This window comes from Conger conger, chromosome 5 (assembly GCF_963514075.1).
Source record: "Conger conger chromosome 5, fConCon1.1, whole genome shotgun sequence".
Lineage (NCBI taxonomy): Eukaryota > Metazoa > Chordata > Actinopteri > Anguilliformes > Congridae > Conger > Conger conger.
In genome coordinates, this window is record NC_083764.1 from 57,352,611 (window position 1) to 57,367,114 (window position 14,504).

The 14,504-nt window shown below is 42.4% G+C and overlaps 3 protein-coding genes across 3 annotated transcripts; 1 reads left to right on the forward strand and 2 right to left on the reverse strand.

Annotated features, from left to right (window-relative positions):
• Positions 1-1,392: 1,392 nt before the first annotated feature.
• On the reverse strand, positions 1,393-5,792 carry tmem59 (transmembrane protein 59). Its single transcript, XM_061242073.1, has 8 exons — positions 5,554-5,792; positions 4,922-5,027; positions 4,598-4,695; positions 4,290-4,442; positions 4,006-4,081; positions 3,752-3,878; positions 2,599-2,716; positions 1,393-2,262 (listed from the first exon to the last, which is right to left on the reverse strand). Exons 1-8 carry the CDS (start codon positions 5,707-5,709, stop codon positions 2,113-2,115), a joined length of 984 nt encoding a protein of 327 aa, XP_061098057.1. The 5' UTR covers positions 5,710-5,792; the 3' UTR covers positions 1,393-2,112.
• Positions 5,793-5,832: 40 nt separating this feature from the next.
• On the forward strand, positions 5,833-8,017 carry tceanc2 (transcription elongation factor A (SII) N-terminal and central domain containing 2). Its single transcript, XM_061242074.1, has 4 exons — positions 5,833-6,272; positions 6,501-6,642; positions 6,861-7,054; positions 7,626-8,017. Exons 1-4 carry the CDS (start codon positions 6,174-6,176, stop codon positions 7,812-7,814), a joined length of 624 nt encoding a protein of 207 aa, XP_061098058.1. The 5' UTR covers positions 5,833-6,173; the 3' UTR covers positions 7,815-8,017.
• A 551-nt stretch (positions 8,018-8,568) lies between these two features.
• On the reverse strand, positions 8,569-13,233 carry cdcp2 (CUB domain containing protein 2). The gene is made up of 6 exons (XM_061242733.1): positions 13,225-13,233; positions 11,955-12,327; positions 11,036-11,377; positions 10,418-10,771; positions 9,975-10,153; positions 8,569-9,228 (listed from the first exon to the last, which is right to left on the reverse strand). The coding sequence occupies exons 1-6, from the start codon at positions 13,231-13,233 to the stop codon at positions 8,920-8,922; spliced, it is 1,566 nt and encodes a 521-aa protein (XP_061098717.1). The 3' UTR covers positions 8,569-8,919.
• Between the last annotated feature and the right edge of the window lie 1,271 nt (positions 13,234-14,504).

Here is a 14,504-nt window from a genome sequence, read left to right on the forward strand (position 1 = left end):
GAATACAAGGCTGAGCAGTTTGTCTGGGAGCAGGAATGAATAGTTGATTTGAAATGACTCAATTTGGCAGTGATGTCCTTGTGACACCTCATCTTAAAGCCATCTTCAGCCATCTCAATGGAAGTACCAGTCAACTTCAGGACACTAACCGAGGCATAAATACACAACAAACCATACATACAAAAAAATAATAATACACCAAGCAAGTTCTATGTTATCTGCTGCAGTGTGTTATAATGGCAAGTTAATGGGGAGTGTCCAATACGGTTGAATCGTATGCATCGGACACTGCAGTAGAACAATATACAAAAATGATACTGAATAAGATGCGGAACTGTAGTGCCCCAGAGATTCACACATCACAAACAAGTGTTCCATCCATCCCATCCATCCATTATCTGAACCCGCTTATCCTGATCAGGGTCGCAGGGGGGCTGGAGCCTATCCCAGCATACATTGGGCGAAAGGCAGGAATACACCCTGGACAGGTCGCCAGTCTATCGCAGGGCACACACACCATTCACTCACACACTCACATCTACGGGCAATTTAGACTCTCCAATCAGAATAACGTGCATGTCTTTGGACTGTGGGAGGAAACCAGAGTACCCGGAGGAAACCCACGCAGACACGGGGAGAACATGCAAACTCCGCACAGAGAGGCCCCGGCCGACGGGGATTCGAACCCAGGACCTCCTTGCTGTGAGGCGGCAGTGCTACCCACTGCACCATCCGTGCCGCCTAATAAAGATTATTTACAGAAGGCTGTGGAGCTAAGCCAATGTATATTTCAACATTGCCACACGTGGAGTTAAAGAATCATAAATAATCATTACCTCAGAGAAGGACTTATCAAATCTCTTTATTCCTTGAACTGAATTCCCCTTGTTCAAGATTCTTCTCCGACTGTATGGCCGGATTTGATTGACGATCTTTAGCAGATGTCTGCATTTCACATTTACATAGCAATGTGGACTGGACATAAAGACTACGAATGTACAGAGATGTGTTAGACAAATTTTTTGTCATAGTACATATAGTTTTACAGAACTTTAGGTACAAGTTATGTAACCAACCATAATTTATGGCCAAAGAGTTAGAGAACTCTAGAAAATGGGAGCCATTAACAGAAAGGGCCTCAGAGGTCAATATTTTTCCAGGTGAAGAGGTCATTTAGGTCGTCAAGGAAAATTGTGTGTGCTCCGTGTAAACCAAAATATATATTTTCATGGCCCTACTTACAGCCAGCTCCTCTTACTTATCATTACCACTTGGTAAATACAAAAGCACAGTAAAAACCAACCTTTTTTTCCTGCATCCAACAGAAAACATGTACACGTTAATTCATCCTTTAATTAAATTGCAATAATTACATAAGACTCTTAAGGCATATTCAACTTCAAAAAGTTTTATTTTAATCCTTTTAATGAAAACAAATACAAGAAGTTACAAATCCCTATGGATATCTAAAACCCTAACTGCATAGCCTACCTTCAAAATATCCAACAGGGTCAAGATACAATTTCCTGATGACCCAAATTCATTCACTTTTTACCAGTTCCAGAAAATTCCTTTAAACCACAAGCTAATTCTAATTTAATTAAACCTTAGCCTTTTTGCAAAAAAAAGCATAGAGTAAAAGACACTGGTGCATTTGAAATACATAACTCAAGCTCAGGAAAGCACATGACACCATTAAGAATCTGTCAAAACCCACCAAATTAACCCACTTTTGGGGTTTTGCAGTGGCAAACAAAACCTGGAATTCAAGCCCAATCCACCCACAAAGCAGTTAGTTCAACAGCTTAACCATTTCATCACTTCATATTATACTAGGTAAGGGCCTTACAGACACCACACAAAGCCAATCCTACACCGCAGAAACAGTGTGCTGTCGTTTTGGTAATGTTATGCCACAAAAGTGCAAATATACAGACACAATTAATGAATATCCCTTACCCTAATCTGAGGTCTGGAGGAAAAACAAAATTACCTTTCCATTTTAAAAGATCAATCCTCTTTAAATCTTCCTGCATCTGAAAGATTAAGTTTAATGTCTAAGAGTAAGACTGTGAAAAGAACTGGAGGCTCTGCATTGATCTTCTGCAGCCCCTAAATGTTGGACTGATTCAGGTTAACCTTTGAGGGTAGAGGGCCAGCTTCCTCTTCTGCCACAGAGTTGATGATAACCAGGGAGGAGGGCGGGTACGGGATCAGTTTCTGGTCCTTCACACACTCCATGTCCCCATATATGCTCAATTTCTACAAAAAGGAAGGCAGTAACAGTACACATCAACCTGCACAATTTCATCCTGAAAGTCTTCAATGCAAACAAACAAATTTGGAATACTTTTACAGTAATGCGCACCAAATACCCACAACCAATTGATACGGTTGTAATCCAAAGAGAACAGAGTTCATGCTACCCTTAACTTGATCTGGTGTGAAGGCTGTTGGACATACAGCTATAGTGAAACTTTAAGCAAGTTTACACAAGCGCCAAATGAGATGTTGAGTCTGATAAACAAGATCCTGGTTGGCATGGAAACCTAGAGCCGAGGTGGCCCAGTCTCCGTTTTGATGTCAGAACAGACTCACCTCCGCAGGGACGTACTGGTCTACAGCAGTAGCCACGGTGGCACAGCAGATCCAGATAAGGACCAGAACAGAGAGGACCAGAGTGGTGGTCAGGATCCAGCCTGGGAGCCAAGGGTTCCTGGAGAAAGCACACGAGTGGTAGAATGTGGAGGAGCTCCAAGCACCCGGAAAATGGAAATCCAGGATTTTCCAATACAAATAGACATAAAGACTACTTCTTAAGGCATCGTTTCCAACCAGTGAAAGTTGTCACCCCATTCTTTATTTTTGAAAATGGTTTATGGCATCTTTATGCTTCCCCACACACTGAAAAAAGATTTTGCCACAAATTATACTTGGAAATGTCTAAAAATAACTTATTTGGTCAATTCAACCAGCAGTGCTTGGAATAAAAACTCCCATGTAACAGCTCTGATGAGTGAGGATGAGTGACTGACCGCCAACCAGGAGTAAAAATCGTATTTTAAATCATATGATCCTATTTCTCAGGTACAAATCTGTGCGCCTGGAGGTCCAGAGAAGGTATTATTTTTAGTTTCTGACTATTAAGGCAGAAGGTGAGGTATTAAAATTAGCAGCCTAAAAGCTCTTCCATGCACCCTTTCCTTTCTGGATACATCAAGAAATCCAAAACCAACTCCCTTAAATCTCCAGCTCTCTAAATTAATAATATTTGCAATGCACACAATGGCCATGTGCAAAGACTGTGGGCAAAGATAATAATGGTTTGCTTTCTTAATGGTCTGGGCAGGACAGGTAACTGACAACTGTTAAATTTGAACTGCCAAAGAGTTATGTAAATAACATGGTGAAATGATGCAACATCTGTTGAGCGGGAGGTAGTCGCTTGATGCGGTTTCTTGCCCTCAACAGCACCCTGAGGGCAGACGGCCGTGTTTTGCTGGCTGTTACTACCGAAGCAAACTCTGTTCGGCCCTCTACACTCAGTGTTGCTCCAATGGACCCATTTCAGTTAAGACTGCCTTTCCCCAAAGCCCCTGGACTGAGTTGAAAAATATAAAATAAACATAAAATAAAAAAATACAAATATATAACCTGTCTGCCCCCAGGGTGCGGTTGAGGGCACAAATACAGCTGCACCCCTGAAAGACAATAAACTCCTGATGGTGACCCAGATCCTCGAAAAACGCACCTTGAGAGACAACCGAACAGATTATAGTTGTCCTCAGAGTTGCTGCTGTCCGCGAGCATGTCCCCATCACGCTCCTGGATGTAGGTTCGGTGGTAGTCTTTGTAAACAGGGTTGCTCAGTCCACGATCTGTGGGAATGCATCATAGCCACCAGTGAACAAGGGCAGGAGAACCTCCTAGCCAAAGCAGCCAGAGCTGGCCCATGCAACATTGCATTATTCCAAATTGATTTGCCAACCGCACTCGAAGACTCACACAAGCTCTCCGGTTGCTCCTGAATTTCATCTTTTGGCACTGCAAACTGCGGAATGAACTGGATCTGCGGCTCAGTCTAAAAGTTGAAAATGGGATCACGATCGTACTCTATTCAGAAATATTTAGTCACCTCTATAATCTGTAATCATTGATAAATGCAAAAATGCAAAGTGTACAGTAATACAGGCATTCTACCCCTCTAAAAACACAGATGAAGTTGCGTTACAACACCTAATATATATATGGCATACTGTCGGGACAGCTGCACCTAACTACATACACACCTGGAATATGACCACTCTACCATCATCGGCCTGGAGGTAGAATGTCCAAGAGGAAGTGATGAAATTGTGTGCAGAACTCATGACGTCATTCCAGAACCCTCGCACAAGTGTTAGTGGGTACAGCAGGTGAATCCGAGGCATCATGGCCAGCAACTAAAGAAGATGGACATTTGTATAGATAAAAATGAGTGACAGTGAAGGACCTGAGCGTGTCAACTTCACATGTACTCTTGCAGCCTAGATGGCAGGCCAAATCAAAACTTAGAAAATACACCCTGGTTAAAAGTTTGAACAAATCGTATGCCTACCTGTTCCTGCCTCTGCTCTGCGAAAGGCAGCTGGCTCTGGCAGCCAAGGTTGCAGGCATACTGCTCATCTGACTGCAGGGAGTAGGCTTCACGGCAGGCTACAAGAAAACAGCACATGATTTACGCCATAAAATTCAGCTGTGCAAGAAAACTGCATGGTCGCTGGCAATAAAACAGAACATATCTTTAACAAGAACAGTATGGCAAACGTCAACAATCAGAATATATGGAATAGTCTGGGAATTATAGTGTGTGGGTCAACCAGTAAATTACTTGACACCAGAATGACTTGATTGCACTCAACCCAAAGTTACCAAAAGTTACCAGAGTCGCATTCGGATTTGGTCTGATTGAGATCGTCGCCGTCGTTCACGAACTGGCAAATGGAGAAGAGACGACAGCCCCTTTGGCAGGCATATAATTCCTCCTCCTGTAAAATAATTATTTCCCCAAAACGTTACAAAAACAATCAGAGCGGCTTAAAATAAACAGTAACTTGTATTGACTGCGCTTAATTGCGCGGTTAATTAGCCAACATGGCTAATCACCACATCAACAACGGAATTAAAAAGAACATTTAGAAGTTGCCACCGCAAAGCTTTCACTGCCCAGCAAACGTTCACAACGAGCAGGAAGCTAGCTGAAATGGTAACCGATTTCAACAGCTAGCTAGCTAGCTAACGTAGCTGATCAGTAGATAAAAATGCAAGTTAAACAAATCTTGCACCTTGGTGCAGGACAGGCCATCCAATAATTCGATACCCAACGCATACTAACTTAGTCAATCTTCATACAGGGGCGATCAACTTCATCGCTAAATACCTAATGAAGTACATTTTCGCTGGACAGCCAAAGTCTAACGAAGTTAGCTACCTGGTGGTAGCATCTCGGCCAGTGTTTACATTGCACTAGCTCAGAGCCTACATAGGGCTGCGCAGCTGGCAAACCATACTGACCCGGGGGTAAGTGTGCAGACTGTAGGTCATCTCGCACATATTATGGCAGGAGGCTGTATTTCCCAAAACGCCGTCGAACACATCAGCAGAGGCTGCAGTGCATGCCAGCAGACAGCATAAGCTGACGATGCCCCCACAGAACTTCCACATCTCCATGTTTGTTTCCTTTGAAATCCACACAACACAGCCTCCTAGTTCAACCGCAGAGAGCCGTCTTCCTCGTTCTTCTTATACCTCCCCTGTAAAATAACGCGAGATGATATGGACGACGAGAAATGACGAGACTTAGTATTTTGACTTAGCCATTTGAAGCAGCATCTGTTGGTTCATAGTTGGAAGTAGTATTTTGTTCTTAGCCGAGGGTTTGGCAGCACTGATGATAATAGTAATATGACGATAATCTGTGTTGTGTACCTACCGGTTGAGTGTTTACTTGCTAGGCAACCAATTTAACCCTCAAACTGGTTGCTATAGCTTGATCATTTGGCGTCCATTGTGGTTTTGATAGTTCGTTTGTAATGAGAAAGCAGCCCCGACGGTGTGATAAAGTATCCTCTGCCCCGGCATCTGTTTTTACCGATTAACCTTGATAGCATTATAACGAACATTTTCAGCGAGCAATGGACAGATTTGTTGTAAGACAACCCAAAAATGAGCCCAAAAAGCAAACGACCACCCATGGGAAAGTGTACAGACAAGCAACAATAGAGTCTTTGAGGGTGAGCAATATAACGTCAAGCTTAGCTTAATTGATCCGCTATTTCAGAAACAACAATGTATTCGTAATTTTGACCTTTTTATATGAAGGTGTTGCACATTACACACAACATAAACAACGGATGCCGGATGTAATCCTCCCCCACGTAGCATGTTTAATTGTGTGCGTTGATACAACTAAGTCACCACCACCAAGACTTCGGGAGATAAGATGATGGTCTTTATTGCAGAGAGTGGTCGTGATTGAGGATATTGAGCGTTTTAAGTCCATGCTGGAGCTGCCAGGACAAACGAAGGAGAACATGCTGCTGGCCTTGACGGAGCTAAACAAGAAAGTGCCATCTAAGGAAGTACTCAGATCTACCAGGATCGGTAAAACTGATGGCATTATTATAATGTTCTTCACAATGTATCAAATTGTGCCCCACAGTCATTTAGTATGTGCAAAATGATTTAATCTAAGTGAACGGTTTGAAACTCATTGTCATATGCACATGGTGGCGATGTCTGTGTATACACATTGCGTACATGTTGTGTTACCTTAGACGCGTAACTGAATATGCAGCTGAAACCATGCATTTGTTTTGCAGGTCACACGGTGAATAAGGTCCGCAAACATTCAGATCCTGAAGTGAGCGCACTGGCGCGAGAAGTCTACAGCCTTTGGAAGACCTTCATTGAGGAGAATGCAAACAAGCCCTCCATTGAGGTGCGGTGTGACAAGCAGACAGAGGGACTAAGGAATAATGCCAGAAAGCTCCTGGCGGAAGCCATGGACCTGGAGGTAATGATGATGACGGCCTCATTAAATGGGTTTAAGCCCCACAAAAAGCTAGAAAAGCTATTATCATGCCCACCATCCTTGGTTCACACAGTTTTTGCTTTGATAAACTTGAACAGTCCATGCCAATTGTACAAGGTAGCCTGTCCATTTCAGAGCTTGGTAGAACAAAACATTAATTTAATATTCGTTATTTAATTATTTAATTATTTATGGATCCGAACCATCTAGGGGTACTAGTGTGGTACTTTAAGTAAAGGAAAGAAAAAAAGTTGAAGCGTTTCATTTATTTTCATGGAATATGCAGTTTGTGTACTAGTTTATTGACTAGTTATCTGTCATAAATATATTTAAGGTATAACAGTGTCTTGCCTTGCCATGCCATGCTCAAAGCTGTATTAGCTTTGTTTCAGTGTTGTTTACCCTGGCCAACATGGACACTCCTGGTCCTGAATATCTACAATCCTGAGAGGGCAGGAACTTTCTACACACTTCCACCCACTGTGCCCACTGTGGAATTATTATAATTAACTGTTTAATATTATTTTTTATCTTTGTCCTTTTGATCTTTCAGGCAGACCACACCCTGATTGAGAACATTGAAAGAGAGGTGTTCCACCAAAGCTCCCGCCTCATCAGCGGTGCTTACAGACGGACTGTGAGGGCACTTGTCTTTGCATTGAAACACAAGCCAGAGATCCGTGCACAAGTCAAAGACAGCAAGCTGTCAGTCGACCAGCTGGTCACCAGCCACAAAAAATAACTATGGTACCAAAGCATAAACAAAGAGATTGTTGGGGGGAAAAACTATGGATTTTATTGAAGCTGGACTTCAGTTGTGATAGAGGTGTTTTTCATTCATTCAGAATGGCCTCTGAGGACATTCTAAGTGGTTTTAAAAAGAAATTGTGTTGTAACATGTTTTAACTATTCAATAAATTTATAATAAATATTCATTATCTCTGAGGGAAATTGAACAATGCTTCAATATTACAGCTTTGATGAAAAATATCACTTTTGCTGTTGCTAAAATGAAGGGATATTTTTGTTTATATAATATATAATTATACAGTAGTCTTGTTGGTAACAATATGGCAGGGATTTAGACATCTTAAGTTTCCACAAAAAAATATACTATATGCAGAATTTAGGTCAATGCTACAAATAATCAGAATTTGAGCACCAACTTGCAAAGCAACTTCGCAGTTTCCTTGTATGCAAATGTACAAGGAACCTGCTTCATTAAAGACATTCAGTATCCTCCTACAATATCCTTCTGCCTGTGACGTTCCTCCTGTCTAATACATGAGTGATGAATCAATATTTTTCTTCTTTCCTGAAACAAGTTTGTGCAGTTTTCTGGTTGCATACAGTTTATTATTTGTAAACAGCATTTACATTTCTCAAAGTAAGACATAAACCACTGTAGCACACACAGAATAGAAAATACAGGTTATCCAAGCAGTCTATACAAACAAGAATATTTTTCATTCTTTAAAATCCGACGTGCTGTCCAAATGTAATATATACAGAGAAAAATATGGGTGGAACAACAGACCTCTGCACCTTGTTGGAAGAATGAATAGCAAGTGAAGAAACCACTGAAATGAATTGAAATATGCACTTCTTTAACAAAGAAAATTAAGACTTTCCTATTGGAATACCTTATATAATAAAGGCAAGGAACATACAATTTGACCTTGTTGGCAAAGTTAACCTGGAATCTCTCACGCTTGGTGAATTATGTGATCTCTGGTTTACCCTAACCCAACAGGGTCCATTTGTTTAAAAAAAAAAAAAAGTCATCGTAAATGAAATGGTTCACTTCTACAGCAGCATTTCAACATTTTTTGAGAAGATAGTTCTACTTATAGTAGCACCAGCCACACAATGGCGATCACCATGAGGATGACGGCCAGGACACAGATGCTGATGAAGACGATGTCGCTGGTGTCGTGGGGCTCGGAGTTCTCCACCACGCTGGTCTGTGTGTTTGTCTCCTTGGCCCGCCGGGCCAGCTCGTTGAGCTTGTTCCGCTCCTCCACGGTGATGAGGCTGACCGACGCAACCTTCCGCTGGGAGTCGCACTGCACCTCGTACTCCTGGACGTTCTGCTGCTTCCCCTCCGAGAAGTCGATGTAGAGGGTGTTCACCAGCACCGTGATGTTCCTGCGCTTCTGCGAGGGCAAGATCACGCTCCTTCAGGCTCCCTGATGACTGCTATGTGACTTGGCTGTTGAGATGTCTGAGAGTTTTTTTATTTGTTTAACTTTTTTTCCTTCTTATCGAGGGTGATGTAATCCATTTACATACAGGGCTGGATATTTACTGAGACAATTCATGATATGTACCTTGCTGAATTCAATTCAATTGTATTTACTTTTCACAGCAGAAGACACATAGTAACCAAAGGGAATAAAAAAGGGAAATATCGGCCCTAAGCCCCCAAAGAGCATATGAGGTAAACAAATCCCTAGTAAGAGAAAAACCCACAGAACAGTGGCGAGAACTCCCTGATGGGAAGAAATCTCGAGAGGAACCCGGCTACCCAGCCCATCCTCCGCTGACTTATAGGTTGAGATGGTAACAGTTCAGGTATAAAACTAGCAGGTAACTGAACTGAAGGGTACAATGGTGGGACCCTGGGAATGAAACTTGCAAAAAATACCAATTTCCATCATGCTACACTGCCACCTGACATTCATACTGACATCCTGTTTTGTTTTTCTTACAAATGTAAGAATTAAAATCGCACTGAACTGCCCTGCCCTTGCAGGAAAAAAAAAAAAAAAAAAAAAACCTTTTCCTGTTAGTTATTCACAGAGTAATTTGTTATTGAGACCCTATAGTAGATTATATCTGTCCTTATCTGTAAGATATGGGGAAAGCCTGGGGAGTCTGATGGAGCACGAGGCCCAGTTACCTGCCCGGCAGTGCCACAGTTGACGAAACGAGCCTGGATCTTGTATGCCGTGGGTGTCATCTGGGCGACACAGGGGGGGTTCCCCAAATACACACTCTCGCGCTCCAGCTGGGGCAAAGACTGTTGGGAAATCTGGATCTGAAACTCAGTCCTGGTGCAGCTGACATTGACAGGCACCACTTGGACACAAAGAGGTGCATGAAAGGGATGTTGTGTTAGATATCAATGGAGACTTGAAACAATAAGCACACATTTTGATACATTTTGCGTTGTCCCCCAACTTGTATGAGATGCTCTGTAGGACTTTTCATACAATGGTTTGCAGGCCAAAATCCTTCACAGAATATATGAGCTAATGACCCCATGTTGTGTACATGACCTTCAGAAGAGGTCTCTCCATGACCGGTCTCAACAATAGATCTCTACGCGACGTGAACACTCACCCCCTGTGTAAGAGGCAGAGAAGCCCTTGTACGCAGAGTTGCGGTCAGTGTTGAGGATGACCAGGAGCTTGTTGGATTTGGAGAGCAGGGAAGGGGGCTGCTCTGAGCCACACCAGCTCCCCAGCAGCGGGTCGGCCTCGCTGCTCCCATCATGCACCGATACCGAGTCGTAGTCGCACTCGCCTGTCAGGCTGTTGCGGTCTTCAAGGTCCATGCTGGTAAAGAAAAGCTTGACCCGGTACCCAGCCTCCAGGTTAATAGTCCAATGGCAGTTTATGTTGTTGGGGTAAATGTTGGGGTAGTGTGGACTGGTGAAATTCACTCGTATAGCTGTGAGGACCTGCTGGCATTCCCCTATGGAAAGATAATAGTAAAATATAAAGTTTTTTATGGAAAGGTTATCAAAAACAACACATTACCAAAAAATAACAGATATTCAAAGGAAGTAATATTATGAAGTCAGCAGCTTGTCAGCACAATGCTCACAAGATATCTATAAACTTACTTAACATCAACCAAGTCCATTTTGTCTCCAGGTGGAATAAAAATGGAATAAGCATGTACGCTAATCAGATTCCTTTATATTTAAATGGTTTACGTTGCTATTAACTTCTTTACCAGAGTAGTAATAGGCCTTGAATCCCCTCCCTCCAATGTTGAAGTCAGATTTGAAGACTACCAGCAGCTGGTTGGAGGTGGTGACGGTGTTGGGGGGACGATTGCTCCCACAATAGTTTCCCAGATGTCTGTGGGTGACAGTTGGCCCATCGAAAAGGGCCACATAGTCGAAGTTGCACCCTTCGTTGTTCTCAAGCTGGAAGTCCAGGAAGACCAGACTCACCACTGTGCGGTTTGACACGTGCACAGTCCAAGAACAGTCAGCATTGTTGCTGTATTCCACAGGGTAGCCCGGGCTGGATATGATCCCCGAAAGGCCAGTCAAGACTCCCCCACACATATCTGAGGAGAGGGGGGTGACACAGACACCAAGGCAGATGACGGCATGTTAGAGGGAAATAACACTTCAGCAGAGATTAATATAGAGAAAGTATATCAGTATCCATGGCACATTCAGACCATATTCTGCGACCATCTTCTTTTTGTTCATTCTGCAGTGTTTCATGAGAATCAGTGCCAGCTCAATTGAACAGCGAGTACTTCCAGCTTTACAATTATCACCACCTTGCCCACTACACTTGGTAGTCAAATTGGATTATGCGATAGACATTAAAAGTACAATAGGTAATTTCAGACTTCTAACGGTCAAGAGAGGAATTACAGCAACAAACACTCTCAAACCACAACACTGTTTATCCCTCCCCCTTCTCTGAATGCACTAGAGGGTGAGAGTGAGTCAACATATCAGTGAGACTTTTTCAATGATAGGAAGGGATTTACAAATGGTCTTGTAACAATGTTTGAACGCAGAAATCTTCCCTATTGTACCTTTAAGTTAGTGTATTATTTGTGGTCCAATATAAAATGGGTGCAGTACGCTCATCCTGGACACAGGACAGTGTGGCAATTTCAAGGTTACCTTTCCTGTACCCGACCAAGAAGCCCCTGTGAGCCACGTGCCTATCAGAGCGGAAGATGATAGACATGACGTTCCAGGAGGAGGTGAACTGCGGTGGGGAAATGTCCCCGCAGAACTTGCCCAGCAGGTTGCCCTCGTCCTCCGCGATGCCATTGTAAATCTTGATGTAGTCGTAGGCGCAGTCTGCATGGTACTCCAGCTCGAAATGGTGGAAAGTGAGGAGCACTGAGGAGCCCTCTGCCACCACAATCAGCCAGACGCACTCCGTGTTGTACGGGTACAGGCCCGGGAAGTTTGGGCTAGACACATTGCCGTTCGGTGCAGAAAGAATACCTCCGCACTTGACCCCTGGTGGTATAATATCATAATGATGCTGAAAGAATATTAGTGAAAGGTAACAACCCACAGTTTACATCAGTGGTACCCTACCCTGTTCTGTCCTTGTGTAGGTGTTCAATTCCAACCCTAACAAAGCACACTTCTGTCAATTATGTGGACTTTGTTGTACGCCGCTCCGGATAACAGCGTCTGCCGAATGCCTATAATGTAAATAATGTAATTGGATATTGTGTTGAGCCGCTGGTTAGTAGACTCAGGTGTGGCATATTAAAGTTGAAATCAAAACCTACAGCTCTCCAGGAACAGGATTGAGAACCACCGGTTTACTTATCAAACTTGCCCAGCCTCATTTGCCTGAAACAGCCCTGCTGTTGACCAGCTATACCAGTATTGTGACTTCATTTTTTAAAAGGGGATATGGTTTGCTTTCTTATTGCAGTTATTTAGGTTAAAACAGAGGTGCACAGATCGAAAGAATGAAGTGGTTAGCCACAGAGTATAACTGAATTCCCGTTTTATATAGAGTCATGGTTCCAACACCTGAAACAACACACCCATACCATGTGACACCACTACAGCACTAATGAAAATGAAGCTATTCCAAAATAAAATTCATAAAACATACAGATTTCTTCCATTACAAGCCCGAAGAAGAAAAACATAAGAGCAGGTTAGTTTCAGTACCTGAGTAGTGACAGCAACTGAGAAACACATGTTTTCAGCAGGACTGCCAAGCATTTGATGCCAAGTCAAGACCATGTAATTAAGGTCTTTGATTCCCAATTATATCTTCAAAAGAGATATTTTGCTAAACGACATATAATGTACAATGTAATGCTTAAATTTAAAAAAAATAAAACCACAGTGGAATGGAAAACCAAGACTGACAAGTGCAAGAAAAGTGCATGATTATTGGTATCAGATTTCTCACATGGAACATTGTGAAATTTCATACTGTAATGTATAGTCATTTCGTAAAACAAATAAAGTGTCATGAAAGAATAATAGAACAGACAAATTAAAATACAGCGAGGAAGTGTCACATGTGACTAAACAGGTTGTTCAAGTCCTAGGTGTCCTAGTGGTTCTCAAAAAGCAGTAGAAAAATTTGGCAAAACTGCCTACAGAGGAATATAAAACATGTTTGACATTGAATGGAGAACGAAACTACACTGTTTGTATCACATAAGTTAGAAGTATAATGTACTTGTAATTTTCAACCATAAATATGTAATCTTAGTGATTATCAGTTGTCTTATTGGATGAATTCATGTATATATTTATAACATATGATAACCGCCACTAAATTAAACAAATGAAGCATTATGCAAGTTAAAAACACAAGAAGAATGCTTCTAGTTGATTAGCATTTTAGTCCTGAATATTGATGATTTTATGCTATGAATAAAACGGTTGTTAAGATGTTCAGAAAATATTTAATTCTATATATAACCTGTGTGGATAAATTGGACTGATGAAAAGAAACATTTGACGCATTCCACTGGCATAAAGTTTTAAATAATTTCCACACATAGTAAAGACCCAAATGAAGCAATTACGCCTATTTATAAAAGGCTTGTGCAAAATTGTTTAAGGCAAACACTCCTTCAAAATCCCCTTACATTCTTTATTATTCATCCAGACTTCCTAAAATAGGAAACCATAACCACAGCTCAATTGCAAAATGGTGGGCCAAACGGAAGTAGTTAAGATCCATACCTTTTCTGGAGCCAGCCTTTCCACAAACCCAGAGAAGATGAATGAGCACCGTGATCCTAAAAGTCATGCTGTGGTTTTTTTGAGTCACGCTTCGGTCACAATGGCCGAGCGGCAGTCGGGAACGAGTGCGGTAATGTCAAAGCCTAGTGCAGCGGGCAGAAGCACCTGGGGAGTTTGTAGATTTAATAGAATGCTTAATAATTCATGTCGGCCTTGAATGAAGAATCCGATAGGCCAGGCTGCCCTCGTCTCCACTAAATTTTAATGGCCGATATTGGGTGTCCCCACAATTTACATGCGCGCAGGTGGCTTGTTGGGACACTGTTTGGAGAGAAGGCGATCAATGTTTCATAAGTTCAACAATGGCCGGACACGCTTCCGTGTGGGCCCGGACAAAAGAAGTCCACTGCCCTGTCCATTCTGGTGGTCAGGACAAGGGTCTTGGCAGGCTGGCGTGAGAACCAAGCCTGGGGAAGGTGTGAGTGGACCTCA